This window comes from Arachis ipaensis, chromosome B3 (assembly GCF_059453495.1).
Source record: "Arachis ipaensis isolate K30076 ecotype BB chromosome B3, ASM5945349v1, whole genome shotgun sequence".
Taxonomy (NCBI): domain Eukaryota; kingdom Viridiplantae; phylum Streptophyta; class Magnoliopsida; order Fabales; family Fabaceae; genus Arachis; species Arachis ipaensis.
Window position 1 is genome coordinate 39,583,681 of NC_142438.1, and position 20,629 is coordinate 39,604,309.

The 20,629-nt window shown below is 31.9% G+C and overlaps 2 protein-coding genes across 2 annotated transcripts; both read left to right on the plus strand.

Moving 5' to 3' along the window:
* Positions 1-5,891: 5,891 nt before the first annotated feature.
* Positions 5,892-7,475, plus strand: LOC107634394 (transcription factor MYB62). Its single transcript, XM_016337906.3, has 3 exons — positions 5,892-6,187; positions 6,516-6,645; positions 6,745-7,475. The coding sequence occupies exons 1-3, from the start codon at positions 6,034-6,036 to the stop codon at positions 7,334-7,336; spliced, it is 876 nt and encodes a 291-aa protein (XP_016193392.1). The 5' UTR covers positions 5,892-6,033; the 3' UTR covers positions 7,337-7,475.
* Positions 7,476-11,436: 3,961 nt separating this feature from the next.
* On the plus strand, positions 11,437-13,401 carry LOC148570370 (serine/threonine-protein phosphatase 7 long form homolog). Its single transcript, XM_088507004.1, has 5 exons — positions 11,437-11,502; positions 12,048-12,790; positions 12,870-12,957; positions 13,071-13,313; positions 13,375-13,401. The coding sequence occupies exons 1-5, from the start codon at positions 11,437-11,439 to the stop codon at positions 13,399-13,401; spliced, it is 1,167 nt and encodes a 388-aa protein (XP_088363130.1).
* Positions 13,402-20,629: the final 7,228 nt, after the last annotated feature.

The window sequence follows — 20,629 nt, forward strand, 5'->3', positions numbered from 1 at the left end:
TTGTTTTCATGATTCCCACTGGTGTTATCATATCTTATAGTCAACTAGACATTTTATGACAATATCTTGTTATATTGAAGACCAAGAGAAATATTTTTAATCTTGGTAATGATGTTCTGTATGACGAGATATCCAGTGTCATGTATGCAAAAGATTATGGTCAACGGTTGACTTCTATGAATTCTTCTGAAATCATGCAAGTGGTTTTAAATCCTTGCATTTCATTTAAGGATACATAAGATCAGGGTGCTGGAAATACTTTTGGTGTTTCCTTAGGTTGACTAACTGTCGTACCTGTTCATTCATTATGCTAATTTTGGTGTTAAATATATTGTTGGGTGAATTTATTTTGAATTTATTCAAGATAATGTCATGAGAAAGTGAGCTAATATTTGCAGATTATAATATAATGAATAGTTGTGAGTTAGGAACTTAGGATATTGACACTGAATCTGTTTTTGATGTGAATTTCAATATTAACACCCAATCTGTTTATCTAAGTGTTGGCTTATTGCATCATTGTGGTAGATAGTAGAGTATGATTTAACTTTTTAAACTTCAACCCTTTTAAAATTCAATTCCTCTTCAAAGTTATGCTTCTGTAGCTTTTTGTTCTGTAAGTTATTTTAAATGCTTGCCATTTCATGTAGGTGTAGGAAAAAGTTCAGGTCATTGTGATTATTTTGGGTGTTTCCTTATTTTGGCTACTTGTTATTGTTGGATCACAGATCACTTCAATTTTTGGGTGTTTCCTCATTTTGTTCTGTAATTTTTGAAGTAATCTTACTTGTTAATTTGCACGCAGATCACTCCAATTTTGGGTAAAACTTTTTACATGTGCACAAAATTCTAACATCCTTTCTTTGACTACTTGTTGCATAAGTTTATTAATTTTTTACCACTAGTTTTTGCCGTGGTTGGGTCTGTGTGAAGGTGACTTTGATCATCTGCATCTCCATTTCCCATTCAATTTTAGTTCCAACAGTCCCTTCTTGGAACCAAGAAGCTTACTTGTCATGGTATTGTTTTTAGTTCTTTCTTGGTTCGGAGTAAATTTGTTACCCAGGGTATGCTTTCTTGGATCTTTCGCTATATGTCTAATATCATAGCAACTGAAGTGAGATTGCTTGCTTAGATAACAACATATATGTCTAATAGGATAGTAATTATGTGTATTCTGAATCTTGTTGATGCGAGATTAGTTAATACGAAGAAAAGATGACAAAATATTGATCAATGAAATAATTTTTTTGCCACTGGAAAAGTTAGACGGACACCATCACATTCTGTTGCCATATCAATGATGTGATATCAGACTTTGTAGTTATCATATTAGTCGGCAATGAACACCATTATCATATCCTCATGAAGTCATGATCCTCAACTTTGGTCAAACAACAATTATTACTGTCACGTGTCACATCCAAATAGGCCCAACTGTACCACTCTCAGTCTCGGCCATTGGCCTCTGCAATCTGCATGGTTTCTTTCTTTCTATAAATTATTTTTAACCAAACTACTTATTAAGTAACTAGTGTTTTGTTTCGTCGGTAATAACTTTTATGGAAATATAAATTTTTTAAAATTAGTCGATTTTAAGTTGATATTATAGATTATGATAAGAAAAGGTAAATTATCATTTTTTTGAAATCATTTTTATCCGAGTGGTCTTCGCAGCTGGTGGCAGCGGCAACCACGTGTACCCTGCAGTGGCCATGGCGGATGAGCTCATACTGGCCAACCCCACAACGGAGTTCCTCTTTGTTGGCACTCCAAATAGCGTTGAAAGCGCTGCAGTTCCTTCCGCAGGGTACAGCTTCGCCTTGGTGCCTTCGGTGAGGTTGAGTCGCCCCTCACAACCTCTTCTTTCTTCCCTACTGTTTGTTATGATCCCTCATCCGTTGCTTTCGCCATTTGCGTGATTTCGACCCCCATATCGTTGTTGGAACTGGCGGGTATGTCTCTTTCCCCGTTTGCCTTGCCACCAAGTTAAAAGGGATAAAGCTTGTGATACATGAACAGAACTCTGCTCCTAGTTTGGCCAACTCTGTTTTTGCCCTGTTTGGTGTTTGCTGATGCCATCTTTGTTTCTTTCAACTCAACTGCTGGGTTCTGTTGAAGGTGGCACTGGCGGTTGTGGATGAGATCTAGAAAAATTTTAGCTGTGGCAAAGGGTTAGGGATTAGGATAGGTTAGGTTAGGTTAAGAAGGGTAATTTGGAGGTTTTAGATGGTATTTTAGTGTTTGGATAATTTTGTCCTAAGAAACTCATCTCTCGTAGGTACAATTTTAATTTTGGTTTCTTTGTGGGTAGATTTGTCAATATTTAAAATTTGTATGGATAGAAATAGGAGTTTACTCAAAAAAATTTATAAAATCAAACTATTTTTATAAAAAAAATTATAGAAGACAAAAATTTTCGTCAGTTAAAAAAACTAAGGTTTTTACTTTTTATAGATAAGAAAAATCAAATAATAAATTTTGTAATTATTATTTTCATATGAAAAAATTTAATTTTTAGTTATATTTTAATTTTAATTTTAATTTTAATTATAATTAAAAAAATAGAGAATGTTATGTTGCATAATTTAATTATAAATTTTGTACTTAATTATTAATAATGATATATAAAAGAAAATATTATATTGCATATTTTACTTATAAATTTTGTAATTAATTATTAATAATAATATATAAAAAAAGATAGAGTGAATAAAAAAAATAATTTTAATAAAAAAATTTAATTTCAATTAGTAATATATAATAGAGGACTGACTATCCTTCAATATATTTACAATTATGTTGTGAGTAATTATCACCTATATAGGATTTTTTAAAATAAATATTTTATTTATTGGTATAAGTAATTTAGACATAATTTTTATTTTTGTGTTTTATTGTTTATCTTGTTTACTGTATAAACGAATTAATTATGAATATATCTCATTTAAAATTTTAAACAAATAAAATATTTATAATTAATTCGTAAATGAGATAAATAATAAAACATAAAAATATAAATCATATCCAAATTATTTATACCGATAAATAAAACATTTAAAATGTTTATTTAAAAAAAATCTCACCTATATATGCTCCTCTAATTGCATCATGGAGGCACTTACTCAAGAAAGAAAATAAATGCAAAAGGCATGCTATTTATGAAATTTATGGGTAAGATTAGGGTTGGAAGTGAGGCGAGCTGAGTTGAGTTAGATCAAGCTTAAGCTCGACTCACGAAAATTAAGTTTGGCTCGCGATTTGACTCATTAACAATCGAACCTATTTTGTAAGTTCAAGCTCGACTCAACAAAAGCTCATGAACTGGCTGGAGCTCACGAACTAACTCAAATAATAGGAATATAATATATAATTCTATATTAATAAATTATAACATATATATATATATATATATATATATATATATATATATATATTTAAAAAATTTTAAAAAAAGATAAATTTTATATATTGTCTATCTATCAATTATAAATTTTTTATTTATGTTCTACATCAAAATTATATATAAAAGATTACTATAAAATTTTAAATAATTAAATATATATATATATATATATATATATATATATATATATATATATTAAATTATTAATACGTATATCTTATATGCATTTAATCTATATTTTTAATATTATACATATAATCGAGCCAGCTCACGAGTTCAGCTTATCGAACTATTAATGAGTCGAGCTCGAGTTGACTCATGAGTTGGCTTGACTCATTTTCAGCCTTAGCTAAGATTAACTCATTTTATTACGAGAAATATTTAATTTATATACATATTAAAATTGTACTACCACACTCATTAAAAATAAAAATGAATAAGAGAGACTTGCATTGCATGTCTTTGTATCTCTCCACACTTACAATATGTATGGGAGCAAATCCTTTTATTACTGCATATGAAATTGCTGTGTTTTCAATAGCAAAAGGAGTCGTAAATGTAACTTTGTATTTAGTTAGAATTTTAGTAGGTAGATAATAACTTTTGTGAATAACGTGAATAAAAAAAATTTTAAAATTAGTCCATTAAAATAAAAATATACTACATTTTAAATTATTTACCTAAATTTTAATATTAAGATAATAATCTGCACACCTAATAAATTAAATATTCAATATATTCATTATTTATATTGTTTAGTATTTTTATTGTCTTCCTATACTTTTCTATTTAGTTACAATGGCCAATGAAAAATTTAGCTAAAAATTTTTCACGAGGGGCAAGAAAATAAACAGATTGGAATGAAATTCTCGACTTACACGTGAATATACTTAATAATAAGTTCTAAATTTGACACCACAACTAAAACTTATCACAGCCAGCAAATGATATACAATTCAACTATCAAGTCTTGTCAACTTTAAATATTTTTGCCAATCAGTAATAGCTCAAAGGTATAGATTCTCCATATTCAATTAAGAAGTTGTGAGTTTAAGTCTCCTATCTTTTCAAATTTTTTGCCAATAAATAATAGCTCAAATCAATCCTCAGCTTAATGCGAATTAACCAACATATGCAGAAAAGTTTAATCAACCGACCCTTAATTATCCGCTTAATGCGGCCGTCTAAGTTTAAACGGTTAAAACTATACAGAAAATTATAAAAAATATATGATTGACTCATTTTTTTATGCATTTAATTAATCTTTTATTAAATTATAAAAAATATGTATCACATTTTATCTTACAATAAATATAAGTAGATAAAAAATGAGTCATTTATTATTAGGTAAAGACTCACCTATAATTATTTCCATACAAAATTGATAATTAAGATTTGTTAGATAATTTAAATATTTGATATATTTAACTAAATTATAATTTAATAATTTTTAATTATTAATTTTATATAAAAATATGTGTACGTAAATTTTTACCTTCTTTATTATTGAACATGTGCATAAACTTACAGCAATTGTATATATACCTTAAATTAAGGTCAAATATTGCAGCAGTGATAAATCGATGTAGACTTTTTTCTGATTGTGGAGTTGTTCTTGAGTTGAGTTGTGTCCAGAAGAACAAGCGGGAAGTTTTTGGACAAAAGGGAACCACGTAACTAAGGCTTAGTGATTAAGGCTATTCTTATGTAAAAGCAAACATCATGCGACAGAACAGAACCAATCAAAATAGAAAAGTGGTCCTAATTCTAAGATTCTTAGCAGGCTTTCCTTGCCGCCCCTTGTTATGCCAACACCCTTAATTGCACGTGTTGATTAAGGTCATTACTTTTTTTTTCTAATTTAAGTTATATATGCTCTAGTCAAGCACGTTTCTGTCACTGTTTACGAATATTACCTACAATGACTTGGACTAGCTAGTAATTCAATGCCTTAATCCACTGCAATGGATAAATAGATAAGTGTTACATCGAATATATATGGTTGGCTTAGGTTTTACAAAGAATAATAACCAGTTTTGGAAGAGCACCTGGTTCAAAGAAATTACCAACACAAAGAAGAATGATATGAATCTTTAGTGACAGAGAAGTAAGTAACGCTTATTTTCCTATTTTGGTTCCTAGTGCGAGTGTGTGTCTGACTGATGCCACATCAAACTAATAAAAGTAAACTGTCCCTTTTATGTTATTAATATTAAGATAGCATACCAAGAGCAATGAACCTATCCACTTTAGAGTTTGTCTTCAGTTTCTGCAGTGGTCGTGTGACTATGGAAGGTGAATGGAAGCTGTCGTATGGAATTTGTGGAAGCAGCAGCATTAGTAGCCTTTTTTTTTTTTAACTCTTTTAGAAAAGTAGTAAAGTAGTAGTATATATATATTATTCACTTTGACGTCAAACTCAAATGGGATACAGCATACATTTATACTATTACTATTACTATACCATATATGTATGTATGTACATATCTTGCGTACCCCAATTTGCTTTCTAACTCTTATTACTCGTGTCTTTTGTTGACCACTCTTTTTTTTTTTTTTTCTTTCTTAAGCCCTGCATAAGGTGTTATAATTAATACTGATTAAGAATCTCCCCCACCTTCATCACCATGATGTCTAGTTCAAAGAGTGTCAGTAGCAGTGGTAGTGAAGATGACAATGAAATTAGAAGAGGGCCTTGGACTCTTGAAGAGGATAATCTTCTCACACAATCCATTGCTAACCAAGGCGAAGGCCGTTGGAATTTACTTGCTAAATGTTCAGGTAAACCATTAACATGCCAAATCATATATTGTTATAGAAAGCTAAGAGATCAATACTATAGCATGTGTTGTCAAACAAGTTTAATATGAAGTTCATTAATAATGAGTTTTTGATGAGTTTGAATTTCGGATGTTTCTTCTAATTGTATTATGGATATTCTTGTTTTTAGGAGTTTCGGATGTTTTGTTTCTTATGTCGGATATTGACTGCAATATTGGCGATGTGTTGTTGGCCAGAACTTTCTCATTGTTAATATAAGATTGTGTGCCTTTTCATTTTAGTTTTCACCAATTTTTTATGCTAAGGATGGTTCTGTTTTATGAATCAGGATTAAAGAGAACAGGAAAAAGCTGCAGATTAAGGTGGCTGAATTATCTAAAGCCGGATGTAAAGAGAGGAAATTTAACACCACAGGAGCAGCTTTTGATTCTTGAACTTCACTCAAAGTGGGGGAACAGGTGCTTATTATAAAGGAACTATGTATCAATACACATATGTAATTAAGATATAGATTTTTATAATATTAATTGTGTTTAATTTTATGATTATGATTGCAGGTGGTCAAAGATTGCACAGCATTTACCGGGCAGGACAGACAATGAAATCAAGAACTACTGGAGAACCAAGATTCAGAAACAAGCAAGGCATTTGAAAATCGACACCGATAGCAGAGAGTTTGAAGAACTAGTGAGGCGTTTTTGGATTCCAAGATTGCTTCAGAAAGCAAGAGAATCGTCCTCTTCTTCAGCCCTGCCAATCCAAAACCAAGCAACTATGCCTGTTTCTCAGTATTCAGCAGCAGCAATAACACCACCACCTTGTGTGCACCCAACATGTCCAAATTATTTGGATCAACGACTTGAGCAACACAGCAATGGTTCATGCGTATCCTTCTCTGAACCAAAATTGCCTCAGTTATTGGGATACAACTCCAACCATTTTGGTAATGGCTTGGATACCGATGAATTTGGGACCTTCACATATGATTATGGCTACCATGTAAATAGCAATGGCTATGACAATGAGACCCTCAACATGGAATACCCTGTTGATGATTGCCAAATGGCAAGACACAATTGGGTGAATGATTTTGCATGTGACTTGTGGAACATGGATGAATGCTGCCAATTTAGTAACTTTAAAAAATAACATCTTTTTAGTTTATTATTATTATTATTATTTTGAATGACCCAAATACTATTTCCATAAAGGGTATGTACTGTATTATTAGATAATTAATTGTGGATTACTATTAGCTACCAAAGTAAAATAGAAATCTATTGTTTTATGGGTTTTGTTAATACGTATTCTAACAAGAAAATTTTAAGAGTATTATAAAAAAATATTTTACTAAAACTTATTAAAAAGGATAACTTTTTATATTTTTAATATATTGAATGTATCTGTTAATACTCGATAGTAGAAAGTATGTGATTTGCATTGAATTGCTTAGTTGGAAATTCAGTGCCAATAATGATTTCAGTGAGGACTTTCAAATACTTATGTTATAAAATTGAGATCATTATTTCATTTCACAATAGTATTAAAAATATATAATTAGACTACTAATACTTAAAGATAATTAAAGCATATGACAAGAGAAGTATATAATAAAAATATATAGTTTTTTGTATGTATGATCATATATTGGATTAATCAGAATTATAAAGTATTATATTAAAATTGGGTAAACTACTATTTATTCATGAAAGTTGAAAATGCTACACATTTAGTCATAGAAGAAGAAAATTATCATTGGTAACCAAGAAATATGATTCCACACAATAAAATTATCCACACACTAAAAAACTACCTAAAAATTTTAAATTACCCTTATTTTTATCAATACTACCATCACACCCCCTCTCCCTTTCTCTTTTCGCATTCTCTTTTTATTTTTTCCATTCCTTATTTTTCTCTTCGCCTCCCCCAACTCTACCGCAACGACCAAGAGACCCACAATCACCACCATTACACCTTCCCCTCTACTTCCAAAAGCCTCTGACGTCTTCCCACTCCCGATCTGCTTTGTCGAGAAGCAAATCCTATCTCTGCCTCCAAAAATCTTGAACTTGCTGGACTCCCTGAAGTACTATTGCACGATCTCTATCAGCCACAGCGACTTCAATTCACCAACCATCAACACTGTCGCGCGACCTCTATCAGTCACGACGAGCCGGCATTGCAGAGCGCGAGGACGCGATCTCTGACGAAGACTGGACTCCGTGGCTTCACAAGAAGATTATAGGAGAATTGTATTCACTGGTAGTTGTTGTCGCCAGAGAACTAGAGGGCGGAAAGTTTGCTAAGGACCATCACCTATGACTTCAACATCTAATTCTGCAATGGTACCCTTCATACCCTTCATCTCTTTTCTCATTTTCTGTTACCCCTTTATTATTGTTGCTATTGCTATTGTTGTTGTTAGAGAATGTGGAAAGAAACAGAGACGAAATGATGGAGTTGCACATTGTGGATTGAATTTGTGGCCTTGGATCTGTTTCTTCTGCGAAGAGAGAGAGAGAATGTGATGATGATAAGGGTAATTTGGAATTTTTAGTTGATTTTTTAGTATTTGGATAATTTTGTTGGGTAGAACCTATGTTTTATGGGTACAAATGGTAATTTTCTTCTTCCATGGGTAGATGTGTCTATGTTTTCAACTTTCGTAGATAGAAATATTAGTTTACTCTATTAAAATTATGTAAGACTAGTTACTTTTCGTGATCCTAAAGATACTTCTCCTCTTCTTCCGATCTTTCTCATCTTCTTCCTTCTCTTCTTCTTTATCATCATTTTCTTTTTCTTTTAATTTTACTTCTTTATCTTCTCTTTTTTATTTTACATTTTTATAATTCTTCTTGTTTCATATTCTCAATAAGAATCTGTGTCACGGTTAAAATATTCATGTGTCAAAATTAAAAAATTTGTTGTGTCATCGTTAAACATTTCAATGCTATTTTTCTGATAAATTAATTAAATTATGCACAATTCAACAGTATTCCTCCTTTTCTTCTTCATCATCTTGTTATTTTTTTTCTATATTTTTTTCTTCTTATTTTACCTTTTCATAATTCTTTTTGTTTCACTCTCTTAACAAGAATAAAAACAAGAAAAGGAGAAAAAATCAAACAAAAAAAGAAATAAAAAAGACTGCAATAACACTAGAAGGAGGAGAAGAAAGAGAAGAAATAAAAAAATACAGTAATATCAACAACAATAAAGGATAACGATGAGGTAGAAACATGCAAAAAAGAAGAAAAAATACGAAGAAGAAAACTAGCAGAAGGAGGAGGAGGACGAGAAGGAGAAAAAAAAAGTGCAACAATAGCAACAACAATAAAGAACGACAATGAGGTGAAAAGTACAAAAGAAGAGTACTATTGGACTTACCGGCGAAATAACAAAAATAATCCGATAAATTTGTTTTCATTGGATTTTGCATCAGATACAATCCATCGATATAAATCTCGCTGGTAATTGATTACCTGTGGATTTATTTTTTCGACTGTAATTTTCGTGGAGTCAGCATCGGAATATGATGTGAAGGTTACAAAATTATGATGCCAGTTATCGTCGAAAATTATCCGACGGTAAATTTGGCACCAGACATTGTGACTTTGCGTTGAGTTACTGTTGAAAAAATTCGACGGTGATTTTTTTTATTTTTTTATTTTTTTATTAAACTGTAAGATCGTTACCATTGGATAATTCTAACGGTAAATTTGACAGTAGGTTTTTTTAATATATAATGGACCCCGATAGTTAATAATTGATAATCAACTCTCAATTAATAAAAAATAAAATAGTAATTTATCTGAAAATAATGATGTATATATGATGTGAAATATCAAATATACAAAATAAAAATACGAAGGATTAAAATGCTGCTAAATTAATCAAAATAAAGCGCTAATGATTATGGAGCCTGATAGTCATCGTTGTCATAATAAAAATAAGGCCTGTTCGTAACATGTGAACTTGTGGTCATCCCTATCTGAAACAATATAATTATATTACAATCTAATCGAAGTTTAATAAAAAAAATACATAAAATAAAATTAACGCTAGTATGTGTTATAATTATATAATTTTATTAAATAAAGTTTAAACATACAACAAATTAGTTATACTAAAAAAAATTAAACCAATTTAATTAAATTTAATTGATAAAAACACTTGAATATGTAATAGAACCGAATGATTATATAGATATTATTCTCTATTATATATCACAATAAAAGTGCCTATATAAGTAGATATTTTTCTCTATATTACTACAAATTAAATTTAATATTAACATGACAAACTTATTGAGAACTTTAATGTTATTAACTCACTGTAACATTACTTTGCTCTCTATTTTTATATATTATAATAGACAATCAATAATAAATAATAGATGTATAACATTTAAATAATGTCAAATTAAAAAAGTAAAATTATTTATCTTTTTTTAATGTCACTTATCTATACAAAAAAAACATCTTTCCATACTAAATCTTAAGAATGTATGTATAATTAGTTCATTATAACACTATTTTAATCTTTTCTTTTATATATTATAATAGATAATATAACAAATGAATTTCATAAAATAAAAATTATTCTTCAAATAGCATATAAAATATTAGAATTTAGATCCATAATATATGAAATCATCTTTTATAGTGTCATTTTTATATAATTAGATAGCATAATATTATAAAAATTATGAAATTAATGTTAAATTTATTATATGGATGTCATTTTCTGCTGTTTTTTATAGTTTTGCGAAATTTTTAATTAGGTCTTTGTACTTTTTTTTTTCAATTGAGTCATTGCACCAAGTTTTTTTAGGGCAATTTACGTTATTAAATTGTTTCACCCTCAATATTATGCAAATGCGTTGTTTCCAAATCCAATACGCAAATACATTGATTCACATATCTATATAAACCGCTACTGACAGTAGCGATTTACAGGTGTGCATAAACCGCTACAACCAGCCGCAGTTTACGTGTTAAAAGGGTAATACATAAACTGCTACAAGTAGCAGCGGTTTACGTGTGTGCGTGTATGAGGGTAAACCGCTATAGGCTATAGCAGTTTACGTGTAGTGTGCTGTCTATATAAACCGTGGTGGTAGCCGCGGATTATTCATTTAGAGGGGTTGTGAAGTTTTTTATAGAGAGGAAATTCTAGAGAGAGGTCAGAGTAAGTTGAGAGCGGGTCCGAGGTATCTCAGCGGCGACTTCCGGCAAGTTATCATGGCAGACAGGACCTTGTACCGACTGAACGGTGTTGCGCATATTGCCGGTTCTACTAGTGACGAGGTTAGTTAATAATTATTTTTTTCTAGGCTTTGCATATGTTAGTCAGAAAAATGGTATGTAAGGTAGACGAACTAGAATTTATAGATTATTCCCTCTAGTTTGAAATTAGGCTTCGCATGCTAGGATGTTAGTTTAATGGGTTTGGTTTAGTATTTTGAGTTTTTCTTGTTAAGTTATAAATATGACTACTTAGCTGAATTTCAAATCCCTTCAATGAATGTTATTCTACATGGTGTTGGTTTAGTTTAGGGAAAGGGACAGTTGACGTTAGTGAATTATTTTAGTTTGGTTAGTGTATTTGTATGATATGAAGTTTTTTAATTTTAAAGCTTTATAATATTTTTATATTTCTGACTGTTATTTATTCAAGTATGTGTGTTGTTATTTTTACTATCGTGATTAGGGAAATTTTTTTTTAGGAGAATTTGTTGATGGTTCATCATTTGTTGATGGTTTAAGATATTTGTATCCAGTTAGATAGGGGAATTTTTTTTATGGATAGGAGAATTTAATTAGACTTTGTATTTCTTTGCTGTTCTGTGCAGCCCACTAGGTGTATATACAGTGTGAGACGGCAACAGAATATGCCCATGCATGAAAGGATCATCCCGTATTTAGAGAGGATTGGATTGTACCATTTGGCCAGGCTAAACAGCCAATGGTTCTGGTTGGATGAGCCATTGGTTAGTGCGTTCGTTGAGAGGTGGCGTCCTGAGACGCACACGTTCCATATGCCTTTCGGAGAGTGCGCAGTGACATTACAAGACGTGGCATTTCAGCTAGGGCTGCCTGTGGATGGGGAGGCTGTGAGTGGTTGCCTTGGTGAGTTTGAGAAATACATGGAGGGTGGCCGACCAGCTTGGGAGTGGTTTGAGGACCTATTCGGTGAGCGGCCTCCACCGAATAAGGTCAAGCAGATGATAGTACACTTTACATGGTTCCACGAGAGGTTTAGGGTGCTACCACCAGATGCGAGCGAGGACACTGTCCGCATCTACGCACGAGCCTACATCATGATGCTGTTATCGACTCAGTTATTTGGGGACAAGAGTGCGAACCAGGTACATATACGGTGGTTGCCATTTGTGGCAAACCTTGATGACATGGGGAGGTATAGTTGGGGGTCGGCCGCTTTGGCATGGTTGTACCGATGCATGTGTCGGGTAGCGAACAGAAATGTGACTAACCTTGCGGGTCCGCTCCAGTTGCTACAGAGTTGGATATTCTGGCGGTTTTCGTCTTTGAGGCCGTCCGGGCTTGAGGTTTTCTCTTTCCCGCTGGCATCCAGGTATGGATTATGTTTTTTTAATGCTTAAAAATTTCATGGGCGGTTTTTTAAGTTTGTGTCTCATATGACTTAAATTTAGGTGGTCTGCCTACTTACCTCCTAACGATGGCAAGGAACAGAGGGTCATAAGGTATTGGCTTGCATTGGATCGATTGACCGCTTGTGATGTAAGTTTTATACCAGTTAGAGTTTCATTTTTGGTTTGCTCTCTAGTCGTGACTAGATATATACTTGTTGTGGTAATGTCTGATGAGTTCTGAATTTTCAAATTGTATGGGAGCCCTACTCCGCGCTTGATGTACTTGCTGTGGTCCATCCAGAGATATTTACAGAGGAGCATAGTCGCATATGGCGAGCGGTGACTACTTTGATATACTTTGCGGTCATCGAGTGGCATCAGGTTGACAGGGTTGTTCCACAGTTGGGTGGAGTACAGCATATCCCAGAGGATGCTTTGAACGTAGACTGGCTGCATGCTAAGGACGAGAGGGGAGGGGATAGGTGGTTCCCCCATTACTATCAGGTCTGGCATTTACACTGGGGGAACAGACTTGATGTAGTCATTTCCATTGAGCGAGTGGCAGATCCCGACCCCTCTGCTGATTACTTAGATTGGTGGTACCGCGAGGCTCAGCGGTTCCTTAGCCCAGGGGCAGCATTCGCGGATCCCAGAGGCACCCAGATACCTCCAGAGGCATTTCAGAGAGGATCGTCTCAGGTCCCACGCAGATCACAACTACCTGAAGAGAGGTGGGGAGGGTACTCTTGTGTTCCAGAACCGGAACCTCCATGGGTTGAACGTGTACTTCTTGGAATATCATCATCACTGTCCCCACCAATATTGACAGGCTCCTCATCCGAATCATCGTCACACAGTGCATTCTTAACTCGATCCGGTCCGGCATCACATTCGAAATCAGGCACAACAGAAGCAACATATGCATGAACAGCCCCAGCATGTTCGGGCTCAGGAATCAGAACTGCCGCTGCTACCACAGGCATCGATGTCGATGCACCACCGACTGTGGTCGACTGAGGATTCGGTGCCGATGCCCCAGAGCTATCCACACCATCTTCCAACTTCGCAAGCAGCTCAGGTATCCTCACCTCCGGAAAACTACGCCTGCAGTGAAACAAGACCTGCAGGTCTTCATCCGACCCGATCACGAAGGTCTCATATCTCACACCAGTTGACACAACGGCAATGAGAATCTTGTAAAATAACTTTTTTACCCACTTCGTCCCACAGGTACCGAACTTCCGTAATATGCTTAGCTTAATCTCTGCCAACGTATTCGACGATCGGATAAAAATACTAAGCGGTTCTCTATCTGTGAATTTTACACCATGCCTTTTACTCTTTTGAATTTTTCCAGAGCAGTGAACCAGAGCCACAAAACTATCCTCCCCCTCCATTTGTGAATAACACTCTACCTCTCCACATTTGGCCCCTCCATGGTTTATATAGGCAGCCCCATTCAGCCAACTGCACATAAACCGCTATAGCCTATAGCGGTTTACCCTCACACACGCACACACGTAAACCGCTGTTACTTGTAGCGGTTTATGTATTACCCTTTTAACACGTAAACCGCGGCTGGTTGTAGCGGTTTATATAGATATGTGAATCAATGCATTTGCGTATTGGATTTGGAAACAATGCATTTGCATAATATTGAAACTGAAACAATTTACTAACGTAAATTGCCCTTTTTTTTAATTGGGTTATGATACTTTTTTTTCTTTTTATTTGAGTCTCTGCACCAAATTTTTTTTTAGTTTGATCCTTATAAAATTAAGTCAATTACTGCTAAGAAGAATCCAATTAAAAAAAAAATTAGTGCAGGAAGTCAATTAAAAAAAATATATAAAAAAACCTAATTAAAAATTTCGCAAACTTATAAGTACTAACAGAGTAATTAAACCTATCGACAATGATAAATTTATAAAGAACGAATATCTTAGGTGTCATAAATTCATTATAGCATCATTTTAATCTACTATTTCGTACCAATTCAATCACTTTTTTAATTTGGAAGGGCTCAAAATCATTTTTTCATTTATTAGAAAATTCGTTTAATTTCACCACCTTAATACCCCAAAAAAGAATAAAAAAATCCATGATGAAATCAATTAGAAATACCTAAACCCTTCAAAAGTATTTCACAGAACATACCTCTCCATCAATACCACATAAAAAAGTGAAAAATTTATCACGTCAGAGTTTTATTTAAACTTAATTAAAAATATAGAGAAAATTTAAAAAATATTCGTAATAACTAATAACTTATACTACCTTGAGCAATATCCAATGCATTGTAATAACAATAGTAAATGACCTGAAAAAGCTCTGCGACATCTGCCTATACATAATGACAATTCATGCGAAGTCGCAAATCGATCACAAATAGTGTCATCACATTCAGCGAAGGCAAAACAGACAATTTCTCCAATAATCGATATTATTGCTACTACATATCTAACAATGTTTCTAGCCATTAATCTTCTCTTTTTAATCATGCAATGTATATATGTATGATAAACAAGGTTTTATATATAAGTTTAGAATATTCAATAACATTATTTTTCACTATATAATTTTAAAAGTAGGAATTTTTTTTATTTATTTAGTTTGCGTCTCCTCCTTATACTGAAGAGTTGTGAATTACTAATATAAACAAAAAAAAGTTTTATTATGGCAAAAAGTCGTCTTAATTTATTTTCTTTCTTTTAAAAAATTGTTTTTGCTGGATTGCCTCTTGATAACTTCAACAGATATTTGTTTAGAAAAATAGTCATTATTGTAAGTTGATATTGTGTATAAAGTTAAGGTTTAATTATGCTGTGGTTTTCATAATTTTGCAAAATTTTTAATTGAGTCTTTATATTTTTTTTAATTAAGTTCTTGCATTAAATATTTTTAATTGGATTCTTATATTTTTTTATTTGGATTTTTGCATCAATTTTTTTTTAATTGAGTCCCTATATAATTAAACAAATTACTGTTAAGAGGGACCTAATTGAAAAAAAAAATTTGGTGCAGGAACTCAATTAAAAGGAAAAAAAAATATAGGAACCTAATTGAAAATTTTGCGAAACTATAAGGACCAACAGAATAATTAAACCTAAAGTTAAATATCAGTTATATGTTGGATATTTTATAAAAATAAATAATTTATGTACCTTCACTCATAATAATAAAATCTTTAATTCAATTTAGAGTTTTCAATTCTTGAATTACCAATCTAGATAGAATTAGAGTGTTTATTGTGATGATTAGAATTGAGAACTCAAACTATAAATTTTATAAACAGTCGTATTCTTTTCATTAAAGAATAAACTAATTGCCAATATAACTAATTAAGAATTACAATACTATATCCAAACTAATTTTGTTATAGACCACAAATAGAATAAATAGACAAGATTTGTGTAAGCAAAAGAAATGAAAGGCTAGATTCCAAAAATCTTCGAGACCAAAATTTAGCTCTTTTAGCAAAATAAGTTGGAAGAATAATAAAAAATTTTAATTTAATATGGGTACGTATTTTAAAGACGGTCTATTTTTTTGAAGGAGATTTTTAGAATGCAAAATGCTATAACAATGCATCTTGAGCTTGAAAAATTATAATTAAAGGAAGAAATTTTTTTTGTAGAAATGGGAGATGGAATGTGGATAGCGGATCAAAGTTTAATGTTTGGGATGATAATTGGGTAGTAGACGAAAGAAAAATTCAAAGATGAGAGGGAATAGAGTTAAATTATATTAGTGAACTTTTGAAGGAAGAGACGGGCAGGATATGAAGAAGATTAAAGGAATTTTTATTGATATTGTCAAAGAAAAAAATTTTAAGACTCCTACAAACATTTTGAGAAGAGAAGCTAGATTTATCTGACCATATAAAAAGAATGAAAACTATAGTGTTAGAATTGAATATCACATAACTAAGATGGAAAGCCAAAATAATAGATTAGAAGAAGTTTCATCAATTATGAATTTAAAAGAATTATGGAAGGAGATATGAAATTTCCAAACTCCTCAAAAGATTAAAAGCTTCATTTGGAGAGAAGTTTCATTCGGATTATTCTGAAAGTGGATAAGCATAGTCTACTCATGGCGGCCATGAAATGAAGTTTTCGGTCACAACATTCAGCACCCGTGAAGGAGATAATTAATTTAGGAGTTGGATGGGCTGGTTAAATTGGGGTTCGGTAGGGTCTTTGGATTTAGTCCATGACCAAAAATAAAAAAAAAACTTTACTTTGCTTTTGTGGCGCGGGATTAACTTCATTTTAATTATATTTAAAAGTTATAATATTTATATTTGATAAATTAAATTAAAAATTATTTTAATAAGCACAAATAATAATAATAAATATATTTGATAAAATAATTTTTAAATTTTAAAAATATTATAATAAATATTAATGTAAGAATTAAATTTTTAATGGATGAGATTATATTAAATTTTTTAATTTTGATAAATATAAGTTAATTTTTAAAAGTTTTTTTAAGTACTTTTAAAAGTATCCCTAACTTTTAAAAGTACAAGTATATAAATTTTTTAATTTATTAAACACAAACCTTAAATACACCATATTTTTTAAATACATTATTTGTTAAAAATATTCCATTATAAATACATTATTTGTTAAAAATATTCCATCATGTAAAGTATTACCAAAAAATTATTAAATTAACAATTAGTAATGCAAAAGAAACACAACGTGAGAACATTAGCAGCAATTAAACTATCTTCGGTTTCTTATTTTGTTTTCTTTGCAAATAAAATTAACAACATGTAAAAATATTTAATTTTAAATATTTTGTTAACTGAACTTTCTATTAAAGTTATCCTTCTCAATTTCAAATTTTTAAGGTAAAAATTTAAATGTGGTTGATTTTACGTGAAATTAATAGTTGAAAGTAATTAAATAACTTACTAATTTAATTAAATTTTTATCTAACAATTTTTAATTATTAACTTTACCTGTAATTAACTGCACTTGAATTTTTATCATTTTTAATTTAAAACTAACTGATTTTTTCTAATAAAAAGGGTTTCAAATTTTAAATCTCATCTTTACTTTAAACATATCTTCTATATAATTTAAGAATATGCTTGGTCTCAAATTATTTATTCAAATTTCTATTTCTCCAAAATTTTATTTATACCATTTTGGCATTTTCGAAACCACATTAATATAAACTACTTTCATGTTGCCTAGGCATTTTAATGATTCATTAACGTGATAAGGAGAAATTAATTTTCAGTGTGTTTCATAATACTTAATAACTCAATATTTTATTCATTTAATTTAATTTTTAAATATTTTAACTTTGTCCATTTAAATATTCTATCCATAATGTACAATAAAAAAAGTTAACACAAATATTCAACTACACTCATTCCATTTCACTATGATCCTATTTTTTTTCTTTGGTCAGTGAATTCGACAACTCCTAATCCTAAGTACAACACACACCCACACACTCCTCACACACTTACCAATTTTTTCTCCTCGGTTGTAGTCGGTAGAAATTGAACCCGATACCTTTGATGTGGGGAGGAAAAGACATGCCATGTGAGCTAAGCCTCATTGGCACCATAATCATATTCCAATTCAGTCTCTCATTACCCAAAAAAGCTTTCTTCCATAATTACCAAAAGGAGAGTGTTAGGTAGACAATGACCATCTTGAACAATATGAACAACGGACCTAAAAATTACCCCAATTAAACTAATAACACAGTACACCCGTAGACACCCCTCCCCCAAATCCTAATTTTAATCATCCTAATTACTAACATCATAATCATCCCACCCACTCCCCTCTTTTTTGACCTAGCAGTAAAAACTTTTTTCCTACCCCCAACTGAAACGGCATTCACAAAGAAAGAGCCCCCTCCTACCCCCAATTGAAACGGCATTGACGAAGGAGGACCCTTCACAGCCGGCGCTTCGTCTGTACTGCTTGCCGTCGTCCAGCCTGCCTGTCGCCGCAGCAATCATCCTCCGGGGCGCCTCCGTTGTGTAGAGGAGCAGCGGCAGTCGTAGCCCCCTGTTGTCGTCGCGTGGACATCGTCCAGCCGCAACCTGCGTCCTCTTCTAATGGCCAGCTCCCGAGCTTGAAGTCCGGGCGTGTTCGCGTCGCCTATGGTCTTCCTCCGACAAACCCAGAGCAACCGTCGTGGGTGCATGTTCGCCCGCATCGAAAGTAAGTCCACCGTTAGCTGTTCCTTCACAGATTAGATTTTTATAGTATTTTTTTTGTTATGGTTGCATTGAGCTGTTTTGCTACTTGTGGGAATTGCTGGGTTTGTTTGACTTCTGGAAGTGTTTGTTAACATAAGAAAATTGAAAAAAATAATGACCCGTAAATATTGTTGAGAAGCCTATTTTTCTTGTCGTGTCTTTAGTGGTTGACTGAATTTGGATTTGTTTTGTCTTCGTGTATTAGTAAGTTAGCAATTGGTGTGAAGCACGTGCTTTAAATTTGTTGTGTTATGAGTTGTTTATTCATTGTAAGTCGGATGGTTATTTCTATACGTGAATGGATGGTTGAAATTTTTCACAAGTGTTTGAAATTTAGTTGAGGTTGGTAACCAATTTTTTTTCTTTCGTTAGCTCACTTAACAGGGTGTCATGTGGGAATAATTGTTCAATTTACTGATTAGGCATCTTTGATTATGAATAAATAGGGTTTAATTGGTATCATATTTGTTTGTTTAAGGAAAAAAATTGTAAATATAATTTGGCAACACTTTAAGGTTTTTTAATCTCAGCTGAAAGTGTATTATGCTTTTTCTTTACATGTCTACGTGCTATATAAGAAGATGTTGATGCATTTGATTGAATAGGATGTAAAAGAAAGTAGCTTTGGTATTGAGTTTGACCATTTAAAGTCTCTGTTTCCATGCTGATGACCATCTTCATCTACTATCGCAATCCTTTTTTTGGTACATTCTAAACATAGCCGGTTTAGATTTTAAAAACAATTAATAAGTCAATAAGATTAGTCCTTTTGACGCATTAGATCAAAATAAACAGGGCATTGCATTGAATTTGCAAATTATTTGGTCAAATACATAACCAACATCACTTCTTATTTCTTTCAATAATGATTTGGTGATTATTCTCCCCAACAGCTCAATGAAACAAATCACCTTTACTTTCTTCCGTTTTTCTTCCTTTTGAAAAACTTAATGACTTTAATTCAAGATAAGAAAAGCAGGGAAGGAACTATGTTTATAGTTACATGTGTAATAAATAATTGCAAGTTCCATAAAATTAGATCGCAAAGAATTTTGAAGTGCCCTTCATGTTTTATCAAACAAAAATATTGTAAAATAATAATGCTATGAGTTAGTGAACTATGACTTTATTATTCTGGATCATGAATGTTTTAAAAACACGTGTTCAAATTCTAAAAAAATACGTATTTATATAGAAATAATATTTTTTAAGCGTGTTATATTTTTAATACATGCAATGGGACAATTATACAAGATGAATGTTAAAAATGTACAGTTGTGAAATGATATAAAGTATATATGAAACAATTTTTGTTATTACTAATTTCTAGTGGCTATTAAGCAGTTTTTATTATGACTTGTTTTGGTTCCTGTCGTCATCAGAAGTTCAATTTTGACTGCTTCCTTTCTAAGGACCTTGTGATGCCAGGGCATTTTGGCCAGTTTCACTGACCTTTTCTTTACTGTTTTTAGGGTAGTTTCATGCATTTCCTTAGGAAATAAGCTAGTTTTGGGTAGATATTCACTTACATCTTGATTCAAGCATACATTGTGCACTTTACATGATTTCATGAGGATTTTGC